Source organism: Bactrocera dorsalis, chromosome 5 (genome assembly GCF_023373825.1).
Source record: "Bactrocera dorsalis isolate Fly_Bdor chromosome 5, ASM2337382v1, whole genome shotgun sequence".
NCBI lineage: Eukaryota > Metazoa > Arthropoda > Insecta > Diptera > Tephritidae > Bactrocera > Bactrocera dorsalis.
This window is the reverse complement of record NC_064307.1, coordinates 24,810,167-24,828,202: the sequence shown is the minus strand read 5'-3', so window position 1 is coordinate 24,828,202 and position 18,036 is coordinate 24,810,167. Positions and strand designations below refer to the sequence as shown.

General features: G+C 32.5%; 1 protein-coding gene across 3 annotated transcripts in view; it reads right to left on the bottom strand.

The window, feature by feature from the left end:
* The window catches only part of LOC105224887 (uncharacterized), a 60,414-nt gene that overhangs the window by 36,287 nt on the left and 6,091 nt on the right, over positions 1–18,036 (bottom strand). Inside the window, exons 1-2 of one of the 3 annotated variants that reach the window (XM_011203119.4) lie at positions 11,713–12,024; positions 2,447–2,518 (exon numbers count right to left, since the gene is read on the bottom strand). The exons of 1 other annotated variant lie outside the window; for it this stretch is intronic. In XM_011203119.4, the coding sequence (XP_011201421.2) occupies positions 2,447–2,518; positions 11,713–11,794 (154 nt within the window). In that variant the 5' untranslated portion in view covers positions 11,795–12,024. Of the gene's footprint in view, positions 1–2,446; positions 2,519–11,712; positions 12,025–18,036 lie in introns of those variants that run through there. One more of the 3 variants, XM_011203120.4, reaches the window with a different exon arrangement.

Here is an 18,036-nt window from a genome sequence, read left to right as displayed (position 1 = left end):
TTCACTAATTTACATACTTATATACTATATAAGCACCGATAGCAAGCGACATCATCGCCCAAGCATCCACCCACCCACAATAAGTGACCAACGAAGACGAAAATATGTAGCTACATACATAAATATACACACATAAACCTCGTCAACAAGATCTTGGTGCTATACTATATGTTGATATATCTTCGAGTTAAATTTGCTGAGAGTGATATTCGATGACACATTTTCATAAATGCGGACACGAGCCAGACGAATTTTCATCGCTCACCACATTTCGGCTGTTTGCATATGTGTAATGACCATCTATTTAAGAAAGCTTATAGGTCTATATTATGTATGTATGTGTGAATGTCGAAAACGAATGTGCTTTGATGATGAATTTGAAATTGTGTGTAAGCGCATTTACTTGGCACACGTTTAACTCATAATTCAGTGACTTCCACTACATATAGACGTACCATACATTATGTATATAGGGTATATGAAAATCTTAAGATAATAGTTGTAATATGTAGAGCAATATTTTAAAGTGAAAATACAGAGCAAAGAAAGTAGTAATGATTAGTGGAGTGAAATATTTATCAGGAGTGTGCGAGCTCGAAAACTGTATGAGGGTTCAGTGGATGCTTTAAGTAACGGAGTTTTCAATAGGGATGCTACAAAGGTAGACCGATAGGGACATCAATCGACGCCATATTTTTCCCGCTCGTTTGACATTTCTCTTCAGTAAGGTTTATCATTTCATCATGGAAAGATATACATACGATCCAATAACGAGTCGAAATCATTAAAATTTACTGCCGAAATTCGGAGTCAGTGACTTCAACTTTAAGAGCGCTACTTCCAATTTAGGGTCGTCATAATCATAATATTGCTGCCTCCAGCGCATCAATTGAGGAAGACCCAAATCAGTTACTCACACGACGTTCTCAAGCGTTGGGCATCTCTATGACGTCGTTGTGGCGAATTTCGCGAAGAGATCGGGGCCTGTGTCCTTAAAAGATCAAATTGAGGCAAGACCATAAGCCGTTTGACCATCAGAATGGTCGTATGTTCGTGAATTGGGCTGAGAAACAACTTAAAGATGATCCAGATTTTCATCGAAAAATCATGTTCAGCGATAAGGCTCATTTCCAGTCGAATGGCTTCGTCAATAAGCATAACATGCGTTATTGGTCAGGCAGTAATCCACATGTACTCCATGAGTCAACTTGCATCTCTAAATAATTACGGTTTGGTGCGGTTTATCGGCCAGCGGCGTAATTAAGCCGTGATGATCACGACCGGCACGTTACCGTGAATAGGAATCGTTACCGCTCAAAGATAACCGAATATTTTTGGCCCGAATTGGATCATATCTACTTGGATAATTTTTGGTTCCAACAGGTTGGCGCCACAAACCGCACATCGAATGTCACAATCGATTTATTGAAAACCAAGTTTGGTGAACGTGTTATCTCACGAAATGGCCCAGTCAATTGGGCGTCTCAGTCGTGCGATTTGCCACCGTTAGACTATTTCCTGTGAGGCTACAACAAGTCTATGGTCTATGCCAACAAGCCAGTAACGATTGATGGACTTCGTAGAAATATCGAACGTGAAATTACAGCAGTATCGGCTGATTTATGCTTGAAAATCGTCGAAAACTGGTTTCAGCATCTGGACTTCTGCCCTTTTGTAGCGCTCTTATTGAAAAACCCGTTACATGTATTAGTAAATATTTTAAGACTGCAACCGTGTTAGTCGCTAAAAACGAATTTAGCCGAGTTGCAGACAGGCAGGAAGTACATAATGAGCTGCCAAACAATTCTTTCACACATATCTCTCATTCATATCATTCGATTCGGTTACGAAAAAAATAGTTTTGTAAATAATGTGAAAGTTAGCTGCGATTTCTCAAAAATTTTCCAGCATCTATAGAGGCTAAGCTTAAACTCGGTTATTTATATATCACTTATTATATTGTTATTGTATTAAATGTGATTATTTATTACTGATCTTTAGAAATATGATAAAACCCCTTGCAGTTGAGGTAGAGAAAAACGATTTCCTTTTAAATATGTTGGTATAAGATTATAGTATTTCGTAGCAAATTCTTTTTATAAACCCTCCGTTTCAATTTCCAATTCTATGACAGAGAAAAAATATGAAAATAAATTACACAACTGACCCACCCTAACGGGAAATTTGCATATATAAGTCCATGTAAATATGTATCTAGTATACTTAGCGAACATACAAACATTTTCAATTACAAATGAGTATATGTATGTCGATAAATGTATTTTAATGAATGTATTTACACGTTGCCAACAGCATTTAATTTACTCGAACAACATTAAAACGAATTTTGTTCCACATTTGTGCACACGAACACACTGAACTTACAAAATTACTAAGTAATTTAGTTTTTACTTATGTGACTCGGTTTTTTTTTTGTATAATTTACCCATTACTGGTGCCATGCAAACCAAAAATCTTGTTAATGTTGCGCCACACACCCCACTCGCGTCGCTTAACTCTGCAACAAATTTAAAATAATATTTTATGCTTTTTTAAATACATCCATATATTTGTGCACATATATATTCACAACGCTGTATCTATTATTGAATAAATAAACAAATCATATTTGCGCTTCATACAAGTAAGTCCAACCTGCTTTTTTATTCTTTAAATGGAGCAACACTTTTAGCACAAACTGTGCGCAATTTACATTTTCATAGCTTTCTTTGCTTCTACATTTGTTGCTTATCTGTAGCATCTTCTTACTTGGCACAGTTGAATTCTTTGTTAATTCTCATATTTACTTTGCCCATCGATCAATTTGATGGACGCTAATTGAACATGTGATTTACTGTTATTTTTTTCTTTCATTTTTGTTATTGGAAGCTTAGAAGCTTAGGAATTCTACATGCTTTTAACCACAAATCGGCAAAAGCCTCACTTGTTGTTGAGGCTAAATAAATTGCCCCTGTTGGTTGTTGCTATTTAATTCGATTACGTGATTCATGTGCCGACTGGAACATGAAAAGCTTGATTTTCGAAGAAAAAAATAACGTCTGTGGAACTTTTTGAACTCATTGTATTATGCATAAATTTTTTCTACTTGTTTAATTTTTTTATATTTTTACAACATTTTTCGCAGAAATTATAAGTATTTGTTGACTTGATAAATTGAGGTTCGAGGTTTATTATCCGCATCTCAACTGCTGTTGGAATTATGAGATCCTTCTTTAGGTTAGAAATACTCAAGTACTTGGAAAAGCTTCTGTTTTCATTCTGTTTCGACTAACCTACGACTCTATTTATAGTAATGGCTTGTGTTCTGTGTCAATTCACTGTCGAATATCTCGACCAATATTATAGCCTTTATTGGGACAGAAATTTACATTATATTCGGTTATTATGACTTTATCATCTAGATCTCCAACATTTTCACTATGACAGGAAGCATAAAAAGTGGTTAAAAATAACGCATATGTAAGTTGCCTTTTATATTCTGGAGTTTGGCAACCCTAGCGTAGCAAACTCATAAGTAAAGTTTAACATTTTTGGTGATATGAATACTCAAAACATTTTGACACGCGAGCTCTATCTGTGTTGTTTACAGTAACTTAAAATATTCTTCTCCACCACAAAATGAAATAAAATCACGAACATTTTCGTGCGATCATTTTTTACAATTTCGACATAGATGTACTTAATTAAATTTTTGACTATAAAGCTCCATCAAGGAACAGTGGTGAATTCAATCGAGGTCGTAGATCACTTCAAAATGAGTTTCGGGAAGTTCGTCCAAAATCAATTGTTGCACTGGAAAATATTGATTCTATGCGCAAACTAATATTGTCAGATCGTCATATGACCTATCGTGAGATAGAGGCATCTATGGGTATTATTAGTGGCTAGTCCCACAGAGATTATAGGTTCCAAGTGATTACTACCTATTACTGTCTAAGTCGAATGTTTTTGTGTTGAAAAATTTAACACAAGCGAAGCTTCTGAAAGTCGGCTCTCCCAGTGTTTTTGCAAAAAGCGACCAAGGTTTCTATGAGAGTAGCATTATAAAATTTCATTCGGAATGGCAACAAGTAGAATCTTCAATTTTATACAAAAATTAATAGACTACTTTTTGTAGACCTTGTGGTGCTCATTCCTGAATTAATAAATATTTTTACTTCGAGAACCCGTGATCGCCGACTTAGTTTCAAAAATTTTCGTAATGAAAAAGGGTCAATTGTTGTTGTCGAAATAATAAAATACATTTTTAAATGCTTTCTCTGTTTTTTCGCATCGTGAACTATTTTCTTCTGTAATATCGATAATTTTTCTGCAATTTCTACAACCTAATAGTACATACGTGTTTTTTCACAAAATCGCTTCCTTGAACTCAAACTTATTTAAAAATGCAAATTTCAACCCAAACTTAATTGAATGTGCATATTTGAGGTATAGTATATGATTGAAAATACTTGAAATTCCTCGCTGTTTGAACATTGGAACGCCTGCTGATTGAAAACAGCCATATTCTTTCCGCTTTTGGTTAATTTACTTTCGATTGCCAACAAGTAAACAATACTAGAAATCAAACTAAAGCAATTCTAAAACAGATAAAACGGTTTTATTGCATTAACATCTGACAGACTAATGGTAATCGACACAAAGTTGATCAAATGTATTGTTTATTGAGGATCAGTTTTTGATGGTGCGGTTATTTGATGGGTCGGGGAATAGTTTTTGGCTTGTTCTCGTATGGGCTAAATCCAACTACCGTTAAAAAATTGCTGTTCGATATTTACAATGTATTTCAGAAATGAGCAAATATCGGTTTTCTATACAAAAATTCAAAAACTAGAAAATTTATGATGTAAAGGTTGCCAGGAGTATTTAATTCTAGTATTTTATTAATATATTTCTATTAAAATTTGGAAAAAAAGAAATTCAATTCAAAAATGTTAAGAAAAGTTTATTTCACGATTTTTAATACAAAAATATTAGTTTATAAAATGGCCACATTATTTAATTACAATGCAAAAATTAAAAAAAAAATGCAATGTTATTGTCCTACGAAATTAGTTGTTTATTTCCTTATTTACGAAGATTTTGGAGTTACCACATGTATTTACTTCTAACTTTTATTTTGTTTGTGAACTACATCTGAAAGTATTATTTTTCATAATATGCATACAAGAAGAAATATAATAAAAAATATTATTTTGCGTAGTTGCCACCGGATTTTAAAAACAAAATTTTTGTAAAAAAGTAATATTTTGCTATAAAATGCGACTGTAACACTTTACATTTCTACAGTTGCTTGAATTCATGTTTAAGTTGCAACAGGGTTGCCACATTTCAAAATTTTAAAATAGATGTTGCAGTACAATAGTAAAGCAAAAGAGTATTATTATGAAATTATGATATTCAACGAAATCTTATGTAAAATTATTAAAAATTTATTCAAAGGAGTTGCCACCATTTCGGAATTTGAAAAATAAAAAATATAAAAAAGTGTATTCATATGAAATTAGTGATAATTAACGAAATCTTATGTAAAATTATTAAAAATTTATACAAAGAAGTTGCCACCTTTTTTAAATTTGATTTGAAATATAAAAAAAATAAATATTTTTCCAAGACTTAAATATTGGTTAGAGAATCTGAAATACATATGCGTATAAAACCGCTCTGTCTAATATATTCACTTGTTACCTAACACCCAGAAATCTCTTGAAACTAAGTCGCTAATTCCTAGCTAAATACTCAATTGCACCACATTAAGTCTAACTGTGGCTAAGTTAAGCCCACTTAAATTTCAATTTGACTTTTTATTAATAGCAAATTTATTTTATCTACCACAATAGCTGCGGATATGGATATTATGGCTCACTTTTTTAGGTATTTATTAACGATATGCGGTTTTTCATATTATTGAGTGCAAATATGATGAATTAACTCATGCAACAAAGTGCATGACACTTCGCCGCACATTGCGAGTGTTTGTGTCGCCTTTCTCACCGTAAACATATTGCAGTTTAAGTACAATGTTCAAGCGGTTCTATTGTTTATGTTGTGAGCTTTTGCTGAGCACAAAAAACAAAATAAAACAAATAGCAAAAATAAAAAGAAAAATTTGTATCCAACAGCAAAAATAATCACCTTTTAGATAATAAGCCGGTCACGTACATGGATACATGAATACATGAAAGTACGTTTCGTGTATTAGGGTGGGTCTTAAATTATTGGTTTATCTGTTTAAGTGACTCTATAGACAGAAGACAATATTATCATGAGCAAACTCTTTGTATATACACTGGATCGACGAGCTGTCGATCAGAAAATTTCAATAATACTCTTACGAGTATATGATATAGTAGATTTGAAGTAGTTGGGGTACTATCATATTTATTTTTTAGGACTTTAGTTTTTGAAAAATCAGTAATCAGATATTAAAATGAAATGGAGTGAGCTGGACGTCGGGTCATTATAAGGATATTGGTTCTCTGAATAATCCCATTTTCATTTCTTACCCAATACTAGAAGAAACTAAAATTGAGAACTAATTGTAGAAAAGGCAAGAAAACTATAACTTCTAAGCATAACTTTGTCCGTCCTATAAAAGAATACGATTTCGGCGAATTGTCAAGGCATTGTGCCAACATTACAGCAGCTAAGGTTCCCGCCATTCCAAAATCGGTAGTTAGCAAACTTAAATATCTCCACATTTTCAACCAGAGAGGGCCTCATCATTGACGACTAACTGTCATTGATTTTCCATGTTGCAAACCGCTTGGAATGTTAACAGGGTTAATCAGAGTAAATCTACATTTGGAAGGTAGATTATTAAGGCCGGTCTTATAACTTCTTGCGTTTGACTATTAGGTTTGTTTTAAATTTCACGTTTTTGTTTTTACTTTTCAAATTAATTAGAAGTACAGAACAGACCGAAACTGAAACGAACTACTTTTAAATGCTTACTTTTTTAAGTTTTACCATCTGATCAAATTTGACCCGGACTGATCCATATTAAGAGCCCGCGCATCGCAAAAAGAAATGTTACAAGATTGGGACACGTTTTTGTCTTTGTTCATGCAAATCGTTTTCATATGTCAATTACTATGTGTTTGACAGTTTGGTGATTTTTGCTAGAAAAAAAAAGTGAAAATGTTGCAGAAGTGTTTTGGGGAACATATTTTATTACATTGTTATGAACAGAACTATTTGAGTGGCACAAACCATTCATGAAGATCGTGAAGTCAATGAAAGCTAGCTCATAAAAGTCGTTCAGTCACCTTATTAATGACGATAACATTGAAAAAGTTGAATAAACGGTGGTTGAAAATTATCGTTTTGGCATCGTCGAGATAGCAGAGGTTCTCAACATCTCGTATGCATCGACTCAACCCATTTTGCTTAATGTTTTAGATTATAAGCGTGTCAATGCTACACTTATACCAAAATATCTGAAGTTTTTTGCAAAAGCGACATCAAGTGTACCCTCCACTTGCTTGACAGTGAAGCTGAGGACCACCCTACATATGAATATGAAGACGAAACTGTCAAAAATACCGGTCGGATGGCTCTGCAAAAATAAACTGAAATCGCCAGAGTTCAATATGAATTCGTTCCACTAAGTCAAATGATCAATGCTATTTGTAAGGTTTAAGGTGGCTGAGGACCCTACTTATGCATTCATCATATGCATCATCACTGGTGATGAGACGTGGGATTATGAATATGACAATGGAACTGTCCAACAATTTAGCGAATGGTGCTTTAAAAATGAGCCGAAACCGAAGGAACCAAAAATCGCTTTAAGCCCTGAATTCCGTCACGCCCTAGGCGCGAAAAAGACTATTTTGAAGACAATAAACAAAATTTTTATTACATTTGCTACTCCGGTTCGGATTTGATCAGATGATATATATACGTATATATACATATATGTATTTTCATTACAAATTTTTTGTTTTCAATTCAATTGGTCAGTTTGTCGCACTTTATTTAAATATAATATATATATAGTATATACGTATTATTTTCAACGCTTTGTGATTTGTTTCCTCATACAGTTTGGACCCACCCTAGTGTCTATAGATGCAATTATAAATAAGTTGAATATATGCACATTTGTATATATTTATAGATTTGTGTCTCTGTTCACAGTCTGTGTGCATAAAAAAGCAAACATTCAACTTTTTGCTTGATTTTTAATTAAACAAGAAGATAAAAAGGAAAACAATCAATTTGCTAAAAATATATACACACATACAAGCTCCTATATTTATCTGCTCGTAGTAAATGCATTCTTAGCACTTCAAGTTTGTCTTCTTGGTGTCACTGCCGGTCACAAGCGATTATACATTACCGTGTGCATACATATGTACACTTGCATACATATATTTAATGCCGTTAAATGAACAAATGCTATGATAAATTTTTTGTACAAGTCTGGCATCTTAAACTGGCTGTCATTATCTACGAGCTTTTGTATAATTTACTTATTACAAAGCTGTTTACATACGGGATACATTCATCTACATATATGTATATGTACATAATTATTTACGACTTTAACTGCAGCGTACTGAATTGATATTATGTGTGTTTTCAGTTGTAATTATAACTGAACATAATCCACTTCTATATCCGAATCAAATTTTGAGAATCGGCAAAAACTAAGTTGTTTTGAACTTTGCTTAGCTAAATTATCTTGCTGGCCTTTATATTTTTGATCAAATATGTTTAAAATGTTTATTCGGTGTTTTACAATGTGAAAAAGTGTAGTATTAAATACGCATAACCTCAATTTTTCTGTCTTTATCAGCAAGTGCAGCAAGTAGTTGCATGAATAAGAGGCACTTTGATGCTTTTGAGTATTTTTTGGGCGGTTTTATTTTTATACTAAATATTGAATTTAAAATAAAATTAATATATTAATAAAAAAAAATAAACACAAATATTTTTTTCGGTATGAGAAAATTTTGCACTAACCTAAACTCTTTGGACATGCTAACCTAAACTACCCAATAAAGTATGTTACACAAAAGTTATTGTGCCTGATGTCGTTAAACACTTCAAATATTTCTTTTTTGTGTAATATTCCTTATTTAAAATCAATTTTATTCTTTGAATACTTATTAAAAAATATTTTCTTTTATATTCGACAGAACTTCTAATTTGCTATGCCTCAAATCTGATTAAAAGGGTAATCTTGACAATAGCTTTAAAGTATTATATCCACTGGTAAGTGAGAATAAACAAGTTTTTCTTGACTTTTTTGAATCCATTTTATATATATGTAACTGCAAATAATGTGCATTTACATAATTTAAAGTACTGTAATGATCGGTGATCCGTTTTGAAAATATTTGGATTCTCTTTATCCCGTCACTAATCCCCAGGAGGAAATCCGAAAAATGTGTTTAGTGGTGAAGTCTAATTAGAATTTGGAAAAACCAAAAAAAAAATTATTTTTACTATCTGAATCAAGTAGTAATCGAAGGGCTAGTCAAAGTTTAGATTTTTAAACAAAAAAATGGTTGCCCAAAAGAAAAATTCATATGTTGTCAAAAAATTTTCACTTCAAAGTGGCTTAGGTTAGGTTAGATTATACTGGCCGCTCACGCCACACATTGACCTAATGGTCCTTAGTAATGCCAGGATTGAGGTTTAGGTTTGCTTTGAGCTGTAGTATTCTATAGACAGGACAACAAAACTTTTTCGAATTTTAATCTAATTGTGATTCTTCATCTAGACCCTCGAACTGCGAATGTACTATGAATTCTAGTTGATGCCGGACAGAGGCTATAGGATATTTCAGCATCTCTCTCATGCCTCCTTCTTTGCATGTCTGCATGGAAGGATTTTACTTACAGGGTCCGGCGTTCTAAATGTGAAGTTGGTTACACTTCGTGTGCCGGACCCTGTATACCCATCTGGCTGTTGTTGTTACGGATGCCTTATGCCGTTAGGATGGTAATAAGTTGTCATCGACGTCATCCAACGGTAGGTCCAGGAAACGTCCTGTTGAGACGAGGTCGGACCAAAGGGAGAAGGGTGTCAGATGAGTAGGGTTAGTAAGACATGCAAAGAGTTGGTCAGTGTCATAAGTTCATTATGCTCTTTAACTGGGAGCATACGGGCTTCACTATGTAGGTGTCCAATAGGAAATAGGAGGCATTCTGTCGTAGTTAGGAGTGCAGTGTCCTGACAAGTTTGCAGCTTTGTCGTCTGCGTTTCACTGCATCCTGGTGACCATATAGTGCGGCGTAGTTAAGGACCGTCCGGCCGATTGCCTTGTATGTCTACTTGAAAATTTTGTTGCGCGTTTGTACTTTGGTGATAACCGCGGTCGTATGAGTAGTAAAGGAGCACAGACTGCCGAAACTCACACCTGAAATTTTAGGGTTATTGACAAGCATAACCTTAACGCCATCGACTGCAATATTAAGAAGTCTGTATTCTCGTAGAGATAGCCGTTTTCGTTTGAGCACATGCCATCGATTCCATTGCCCGACGCCATTATCGCACATCATCAGGGTACGAGAGCTCACATGTGGTGCCAGTAGGTACAGTCATATCGTGTTCTGATCCGTCTTTCAGCTTTTTCGGAAATTTTATTGTATCCGCATACTGTACTGGTTCATGCAGAGCTCCTCAGCAGATTTCCTTTCCTAGAATTTTTTGTGGTTTTATTTTGTTTTCCTGCGTTTTCAGCTATCTCCTACCTTTTCCTGACCACAGAGACGCCTGCATATTCCGGCAGCTTGACGGTTCGTTTGAGATACAGCTCCAAGCAATAGATTCCGGATTAGAGTGGATTAAAAAATCGAAATTATTTTCAAAGATCGCAACTAACAAATGCGCTCACATCTCCGAAACTATTTACCAGATCAACTGAAAATTGTCGGAGAATATTTTCAAATGTATGTATGTACATTCAATAGAATGAATAACGATTTTTTTTATATACACAAGTTTATCTCTATAAATTTTATTTAAGATTTTTACACGACCCAATATCAACATGCAGAAATGTAGAGCTTATTACAAGAATTGGTTAGTAAAGAAGTTTAAGAGCGCGACCTAGGGAGTCCAGAGCTTATAACGCCTGGCCTTCCTACTTCAATACTCGTTAGCAAAGTGGCTAGATCGTCTTTCAACAACATTTTTCTCATATATTAACATTTGTAAGCCTTCCAAATTAACTTTTTTCTCACAGGATAACATAATATTAATCCAAAATTGATGTATCAAAAAAACGAGATTTCCTTTGACTTCCCTTGTGCATACTTCTAAAGTAAAAAGGCTACAGTTCAACCGGTTCTTGGAAAGGTATTCTTGAGAAAATGCAAAGCATTTCTCGGAACAGTTGTCAAAACCTTTTAAATTTTTACTTAAAGTTACAGTGTTAGAAATATACGTGATACTTCATATTAGATTTTGTAAAAATAAAATTACAACCCTGTTTTTTGCACTACTTTAGCAAAAAGTATACCATTCTTCAAGGTTTTTGTAGAATAGTTAAAAAAAATATGCAATATTCAAATATAAAAAATAGTTAATTAAAAAATTAAACGTAATAGAAATAATAGTTATCGATCAATTTTTGTACTCTCATTACAACTCTGTGTACTATTTACACCATTGCGTATACGTAATCAAATGTGTTTTGGCGTTAAGTATACGCCGACGCGCAGTAGTCATGCATACCTTCGTCCCAGGGATGGTGTCTAACGCGGCGAGGCTTGCCATTGCGTTTTCTGTGTTTCTTCTCCTCCTTTTTCTCCTCCATTATGCGATTGCTTGCGGTAAATTATTTGACGTCACGTTTGGGTCACTTTGATGAAATGCGGCATACGTGCACCCGCACGTAATGTAGATACCCGTTTTCACACACACACGCACGCATACACAAGACAACAAAAAAGTTTGAGTACGGTAAGTACTTTTATGTCATTCGATAATTTTATAAAAATGATTTACACGTGGTGTGCACTTGTAATTTCTGCAAGGTGTGTTGCACTGCAATTTTACACATATACATACATATATATGTATATATTTATTCAAAGATATATGTATATTTTTACATATGTTTGTATGTGTGTGTGTTGATTATGTATTTATGTAAGCGCGTCGTTCGTTGCTTTTTGAATTGCGAATAAATTTATTTTTACACTCACACACACACTCATATATGTATGTGTGTAAATTTTACGGTTAATTCTGATTTTCCATACACTGTGTTCGCGAAATGCGCGCTCATTTGCAGTTCTCCACTGGGCAGCGTTTTTGTTGTTGGCTTTTTTCGTTGCGCTTTTCGTGCTGCTTTAGCCGGCACCACCACAAAATCGCGTTATTTTTGTCAAATTTCAAGTATGTTTATATGTACTCATGTACATATGTATACATATATGCAGGCGTGTAGACTTTGTCGTTCACACATTTTCTAGCACAGTATTTTTACTTTTGAAATTTCTTGTTGTTGCTACTTTTTCGAATTTTTAATTTCATTTGAGCACAATATTATTTTTTATTTCCATTTATTTTTTCACAAGTTATTTTTAATGCGATGATTTAAATAATCATTTCGTTGGTTTCTCATTTGGCACTGGGCTTTGGCTGCTTGTTGTTTTTATTGCTAATATATATGCTAATGCCTAGCATTGAACACAGAAAACTGCAGGAAAATTTAAAAAATATTAATTAAATGGAACTAAAATTTTTTAAGAGAATAAGTTGTTATTTTATTATATTATAAACATATAAAGTCAAAATTTTATAAAATGCTAATTTTTTGGGTATTAAATTTTGAGTATTATTTTTATATTATTTTTTATATTTTTGTAATTTTTTTTATTTTTAAACGAAAAAAATCGTTAAACATTTGTATAAAATAAATAAATTATAAAATATGGAGGTTATATTTAAATATTTTTTTTTTATTATTTAATTTTTATTTGTACTATATTTATATTGTGATTTTAGCATTTTTTTATTTTCATTATTATTTTTTTTTTTTATTTATTAATATTTTTATATTTTCTTTCACAATTTTTTATGTAATGAAAAAAATTTAATATTTTATAAATAAATTACAATATATGGTAGCTTTATTTAACTATTTTTAATTTTTCTCACTATTTTATTTATTTTTTATTTATGTTTTTTATATTATTTTATTTTTGTTCACTGATTCATGGTTTTTATATAATTAATTAAATATAAATTCACAATTAAAAAAAAACTTTATAAATTGTGGAGATTTTATTACTTTTCTTATTACTTAAATTTTTTTCTTATTATATTTTATTTAATTTATAAAAAATAAAAATTAAATGTTTAATTTATACATATATTAAAAAATTCATTGAAAAAAATTATTTATTTAAAATTTATTATTAACTAAATATGTAAGTAATTAAGCTTAGGAATTTATTAACTATTATTTTGTTTCCATAATTATTTTTATTTTAACTTTTATTTTATTTCTATATTTATTTGTTACTTTAAGAATGTTTATATATTTTAAGTAGTATATTTTTGCGTGGTATTTACATATATTTTTCTCCAATTTTCATTAACTAATTTGTAGTTTTCTATATTAAAAGTTTCATTGAAAGTTTTGTATATAATGTATATTTTTTGGAAATTTTTATATTTGAGAGTTATTTTCACATTTTAACATTCTTATTTTTTATTAAGTGAGAGTTTAGTCAATATACATATATTTATATCCCGATTTGTATTTAATATATTTATTTATTATTTATTTATTTAATTTATATTTATTTTTTTATTCTATATACAATAATAGCTTCTTTTTATTTTATTTTTTTTTTTAGTTTTAATTTTTTATTTTTATTTTATTTTTTTAATCTTAATTTCAATTTTTGAATTTAATTTCTCTCATTGTAGTACACAAATAAATTCCATTTTATATAATATTTTTTATACTGTTTAACTATTTTAATTTTATATTCGTTTTTCCATAAAAATTTAGTCACCACGCGCACTTAGTTCACTTGTTTAGCTCACACTCGGCATCTAAACGCCAACTAATTGGCTGCTGGCTGCTTTCAACTAAACAAAGCTATGCCACAGCTTCAATCAAACACTCATATTAACTGGAGCCGGGCAGCTCGCGCTCACAACGCCAGCTGTTATTGTCATTTACTAGTACGCTATCAGCTCAATTGTTGTTTTCCGCTGCGCTTTGTCGCTTGCTTTATCTCTGAATTGTGCCGGCGTACAGCTTGTTTAACTCTCTACTTGCTGCTCTCTAAATCAAATGCGCCGAGCTTTGTTTGGTTTTGAAACGCCGCGCTAGTTCACACGCACTTTAACCGATCTTTTTGTGTAGCTAGTGTTGCCATATTATTTTTTTTGGCAATTGCTTGGAAAACTATATGTGGACCTACTTTTCTTATGGACAGTCACTGCACAAATTTATTCGAAATTAATTATTTTTACATATTTTTCTATTACTCTACTACTGAACGGTGCGTTGCGAACATGCCAACGTGCGTCCGTTCGTCGTTCGTTGCGTTATGAATCTGCTGACTGATCGACCAGCGATCGCCACTCGCAGTCGCGACAACATTCATGGTGATCAACGAGCGGCGACATTCATTGAATCTCCACGATTTGTCGTTTTTCCATTTCGATTGCGAACGAATGACGCTGGGCAGCGGTGCTGGCGCTGGTTGTTTGGTTCGGCTAGGATGACTTTTTTTTAGTTTTTTTTTTAATTTTTATTTTCGATTTTAATTTTTTGAGATTTTCAATTTTGTTTGTGATTTAAATTTTTTTAGTTTTCTTTTTATTTTCCATTTTTTAATCCTTAGAAATATTTTCTTTTTCGAATTTAACAGTTTTTTTGTAATTAACTTTTTTTAATATTTTATTTCTTTTAGAATTTTTTATTTTTTTGTGTTTTAAATTAATTTTAATTTTTATTTATTATTTTTTTTTTCTCTCGCGTTTTTGACTTTTTTCTCATTATTAATTTTTGTGATTTAAAATTTTTTATTTAAAGTTTTTTATCCTTCATTCTAATATTACACCTTTTACAATTTTTATTTTAATTTTTTTTAATTAATTTTTTTTTTAATTAAATTTTTATTATTTTTTTTCTCGTATATGATTTTTTTCTCGTTCTTAATTTTTTTATGATTTAATTTTTTTTTATTTTTTTTTTAATTTTTTCATTTCCTTCCAACTTTCTTTGGAAATCTGTCTTCGTCAATTCATAGTATATGGGCGCCCTCAGCATGCTATTTCTCGTTTAGCTGTCACCGCCGCGTCACCACTAATGTGGTCACGATTTATTTAAATGTGTGTACCTTGAAAAACACTCTCACACACACACCTTAACACACTTACGTATATATTTATATCATATTTTGAAAACTCTCCAGAGCATAGACTATTTCACTCTGGTATTCCGAATTTTTCCATTGAAGAAAAAATAAACTGAGCAAAAGTCGTGTCACGTAGTTTTTGCATGCACTGTGCTCTCCGTCGCTTCCCTGCAGGAAATTCCTTATAAATCTATATCTGTACACAGTAGTCGGCACTGCTGACAGACGCACTTGGTCCAAGTGTCTTCAGCACTTGAGCAATGTGTACTCAGTCGAGGCGTTGGAAGAACTGCTCGAAGAATTCTCGTGACGCTGCGTAATCACAATGACCGTTAATTAAGCGCAGCACGCAGTTCATTTCGTATTTTATTTATAAATGATTGACGGCAAAAAAAAACTGTCGTTTATAATTAAACGCTTCGGTGATGCAGTGCGCTGACCGCAACACACCTCTTTGCATTCACAAAAGTTCACATACTGAATGCGCCAGCCAAATGCAATCTTATCAGCTACCGTTTGCATACAAACTTATATACATATATAACATGCATATATGTTTGTGTGTGTATGTGTTTGAATGTACGTGTATATGTGTGTGCATTTGTCGCGAAGTAATGGCGACTATTCGACAGTTTGGCTCGAAGGAGTCTAAGGAACATTGCATTGCCAGCAGCAGCAGCAGCAGCAATAACAAAAATAACAACAACAAAAGAAGAAAAGCTAAAAATTACTTTGACTCTTTACACTTGTTGCCCGCTTCTTGTCACGTTGTTGTTAATGTGGACAAACTGCTGCCAAATTTTAAGTAATTTATAGATATGTGTATGCATGTACATATGTATGCATGTGTATCTTTAAATATTTAAAATTAGACACTTTTGCGTCGGAGAAATGTTCGCATAAAAAATTTTAAACAAATTTCACACTTTAAGAGCTCTTAAGAGTAGCAATATAATGTCACATATACAAGTTTGTTGGCAAGTTAGTGTTCTGATTAATTATTGGTAACCAATATTCGGTACCCAGTATTTGTAAATATTTTATAAGCAGCCACATCCACTAAATTAGAATAACGGAAAGGAATCAGCATCACGGATGAACGAGCCTCTTATCCTGAGTCAGCGCTGGTTCCAAACAAACAAGTATTCCGCTATGAGCCACAAAAAGGTTTAGGGAAATATGAATGAAAAGAGAACTACCCTTCTATCTAATGTTTCTATAGATTTGTTGTGGGCAAAAAGTAGTAAGACTTTTTAATTTATATAAAGTGCATTCGGCGATTTTTACGATGGATGAAATTATTTAACAAAGAAGTGCCATTAAATTTTGTGTGCGGAATCCAATTTCTTCGGTTCCTTCGGTGATAATATTTTGTCGCGAGCAAGCGTTTATGATTAGCACAAATTATTGAAAGAGAGTCAAGAAAGCCATCAACATCAATTGATGTTCAGCACGTCAATAAAATAAAAAAAATTAACAGTCAGAGATCTTACCGACATCTTTGGAAAATCGGTAAAAACCATTTTGAAAATTCACTTTAGCCTACGAAAAGTGAAATCACGACTGATTCCAAAATAACTCCATTTTTTGCAAAAAACAGCGTCGCGTTAACAACTATGAAACAAAGATTTCCGACTAACAGGATGTAAGGAAATGTATTATAACAGACGTTAAGTCTTGGATCTATGCTTACGACGCGGAAACAGACGATCAATTGGCCGAATATCGTGGCAAAGGTGAGCCGAATCCGAAAAAAAACCACGTCAAAGCAAGTCTAAAAAAGGTTATGTTGAAAGTTTTCTGAATTATCGAGGTTTGGTGCATTCCGTATTCCTTCCGACCGGCTAAACTTTCAACAAGGAATAATATTTGAGGGTTATATCTCATTTGCTCGAAGCTGTTCTTAAAAAAAAATAGTCCGACAACTCTTGATTTTCTTGATAATGCACCGTTACATACTGCATTGATTCTTCGTGAGTTTTTCGCCAAATTTTCAACCAATATCGTGCCGCAACCACCGTATTCGCCTGATTTAGCTCCGTGTGACTTCTGGCTATTCAGCATTTCGGAAGACCGTTTTGAGTCCAGAAATTGACTCGAGGATTAGCGAAACATTAGCACAAATGTATTGGGGCCAAGAGGGATTACTTTGAGGGGGACGAGATAGATTTTAGAGAATAAATTATGAACAAAGTCTTACTATTTTTAACTCATAAAAGTAATAGGACGTGTTAAAAAAATCTATTCATTTTGTCGCTTGATATTCTGAAAATATGTTCTTAGACAGTTGTTAATTGTAAATAGAATATTCTGAGCCTTACATTTTGATGTTTTTTATTATCAGATAGGAAAAATCATATCTGGTTTGTTGAAGCTGTCAAGCGGTAGAAGAAGAAGACAATAGAGAATGCGAATTCAAGGCTTTATATAGGAAAAGAATCGTAACTATTGGCGGAGAGTTTCTTAACGATTAAGATCATTTTTTATTTTACATGGAATAAGTTTAAGTAACAACAAGGGGAGAAGTATAAAGTTAGGCAATATTTAGATACAAATAGAATTGCGAATCTATGAACTAATTGTGTCCAATTTCCAATTTATTTTTAGTTAAATTTTGATCACAACTTTAATAGATTTAAAAAATATGGTTCAATTCCGCCTATTTCTAGGT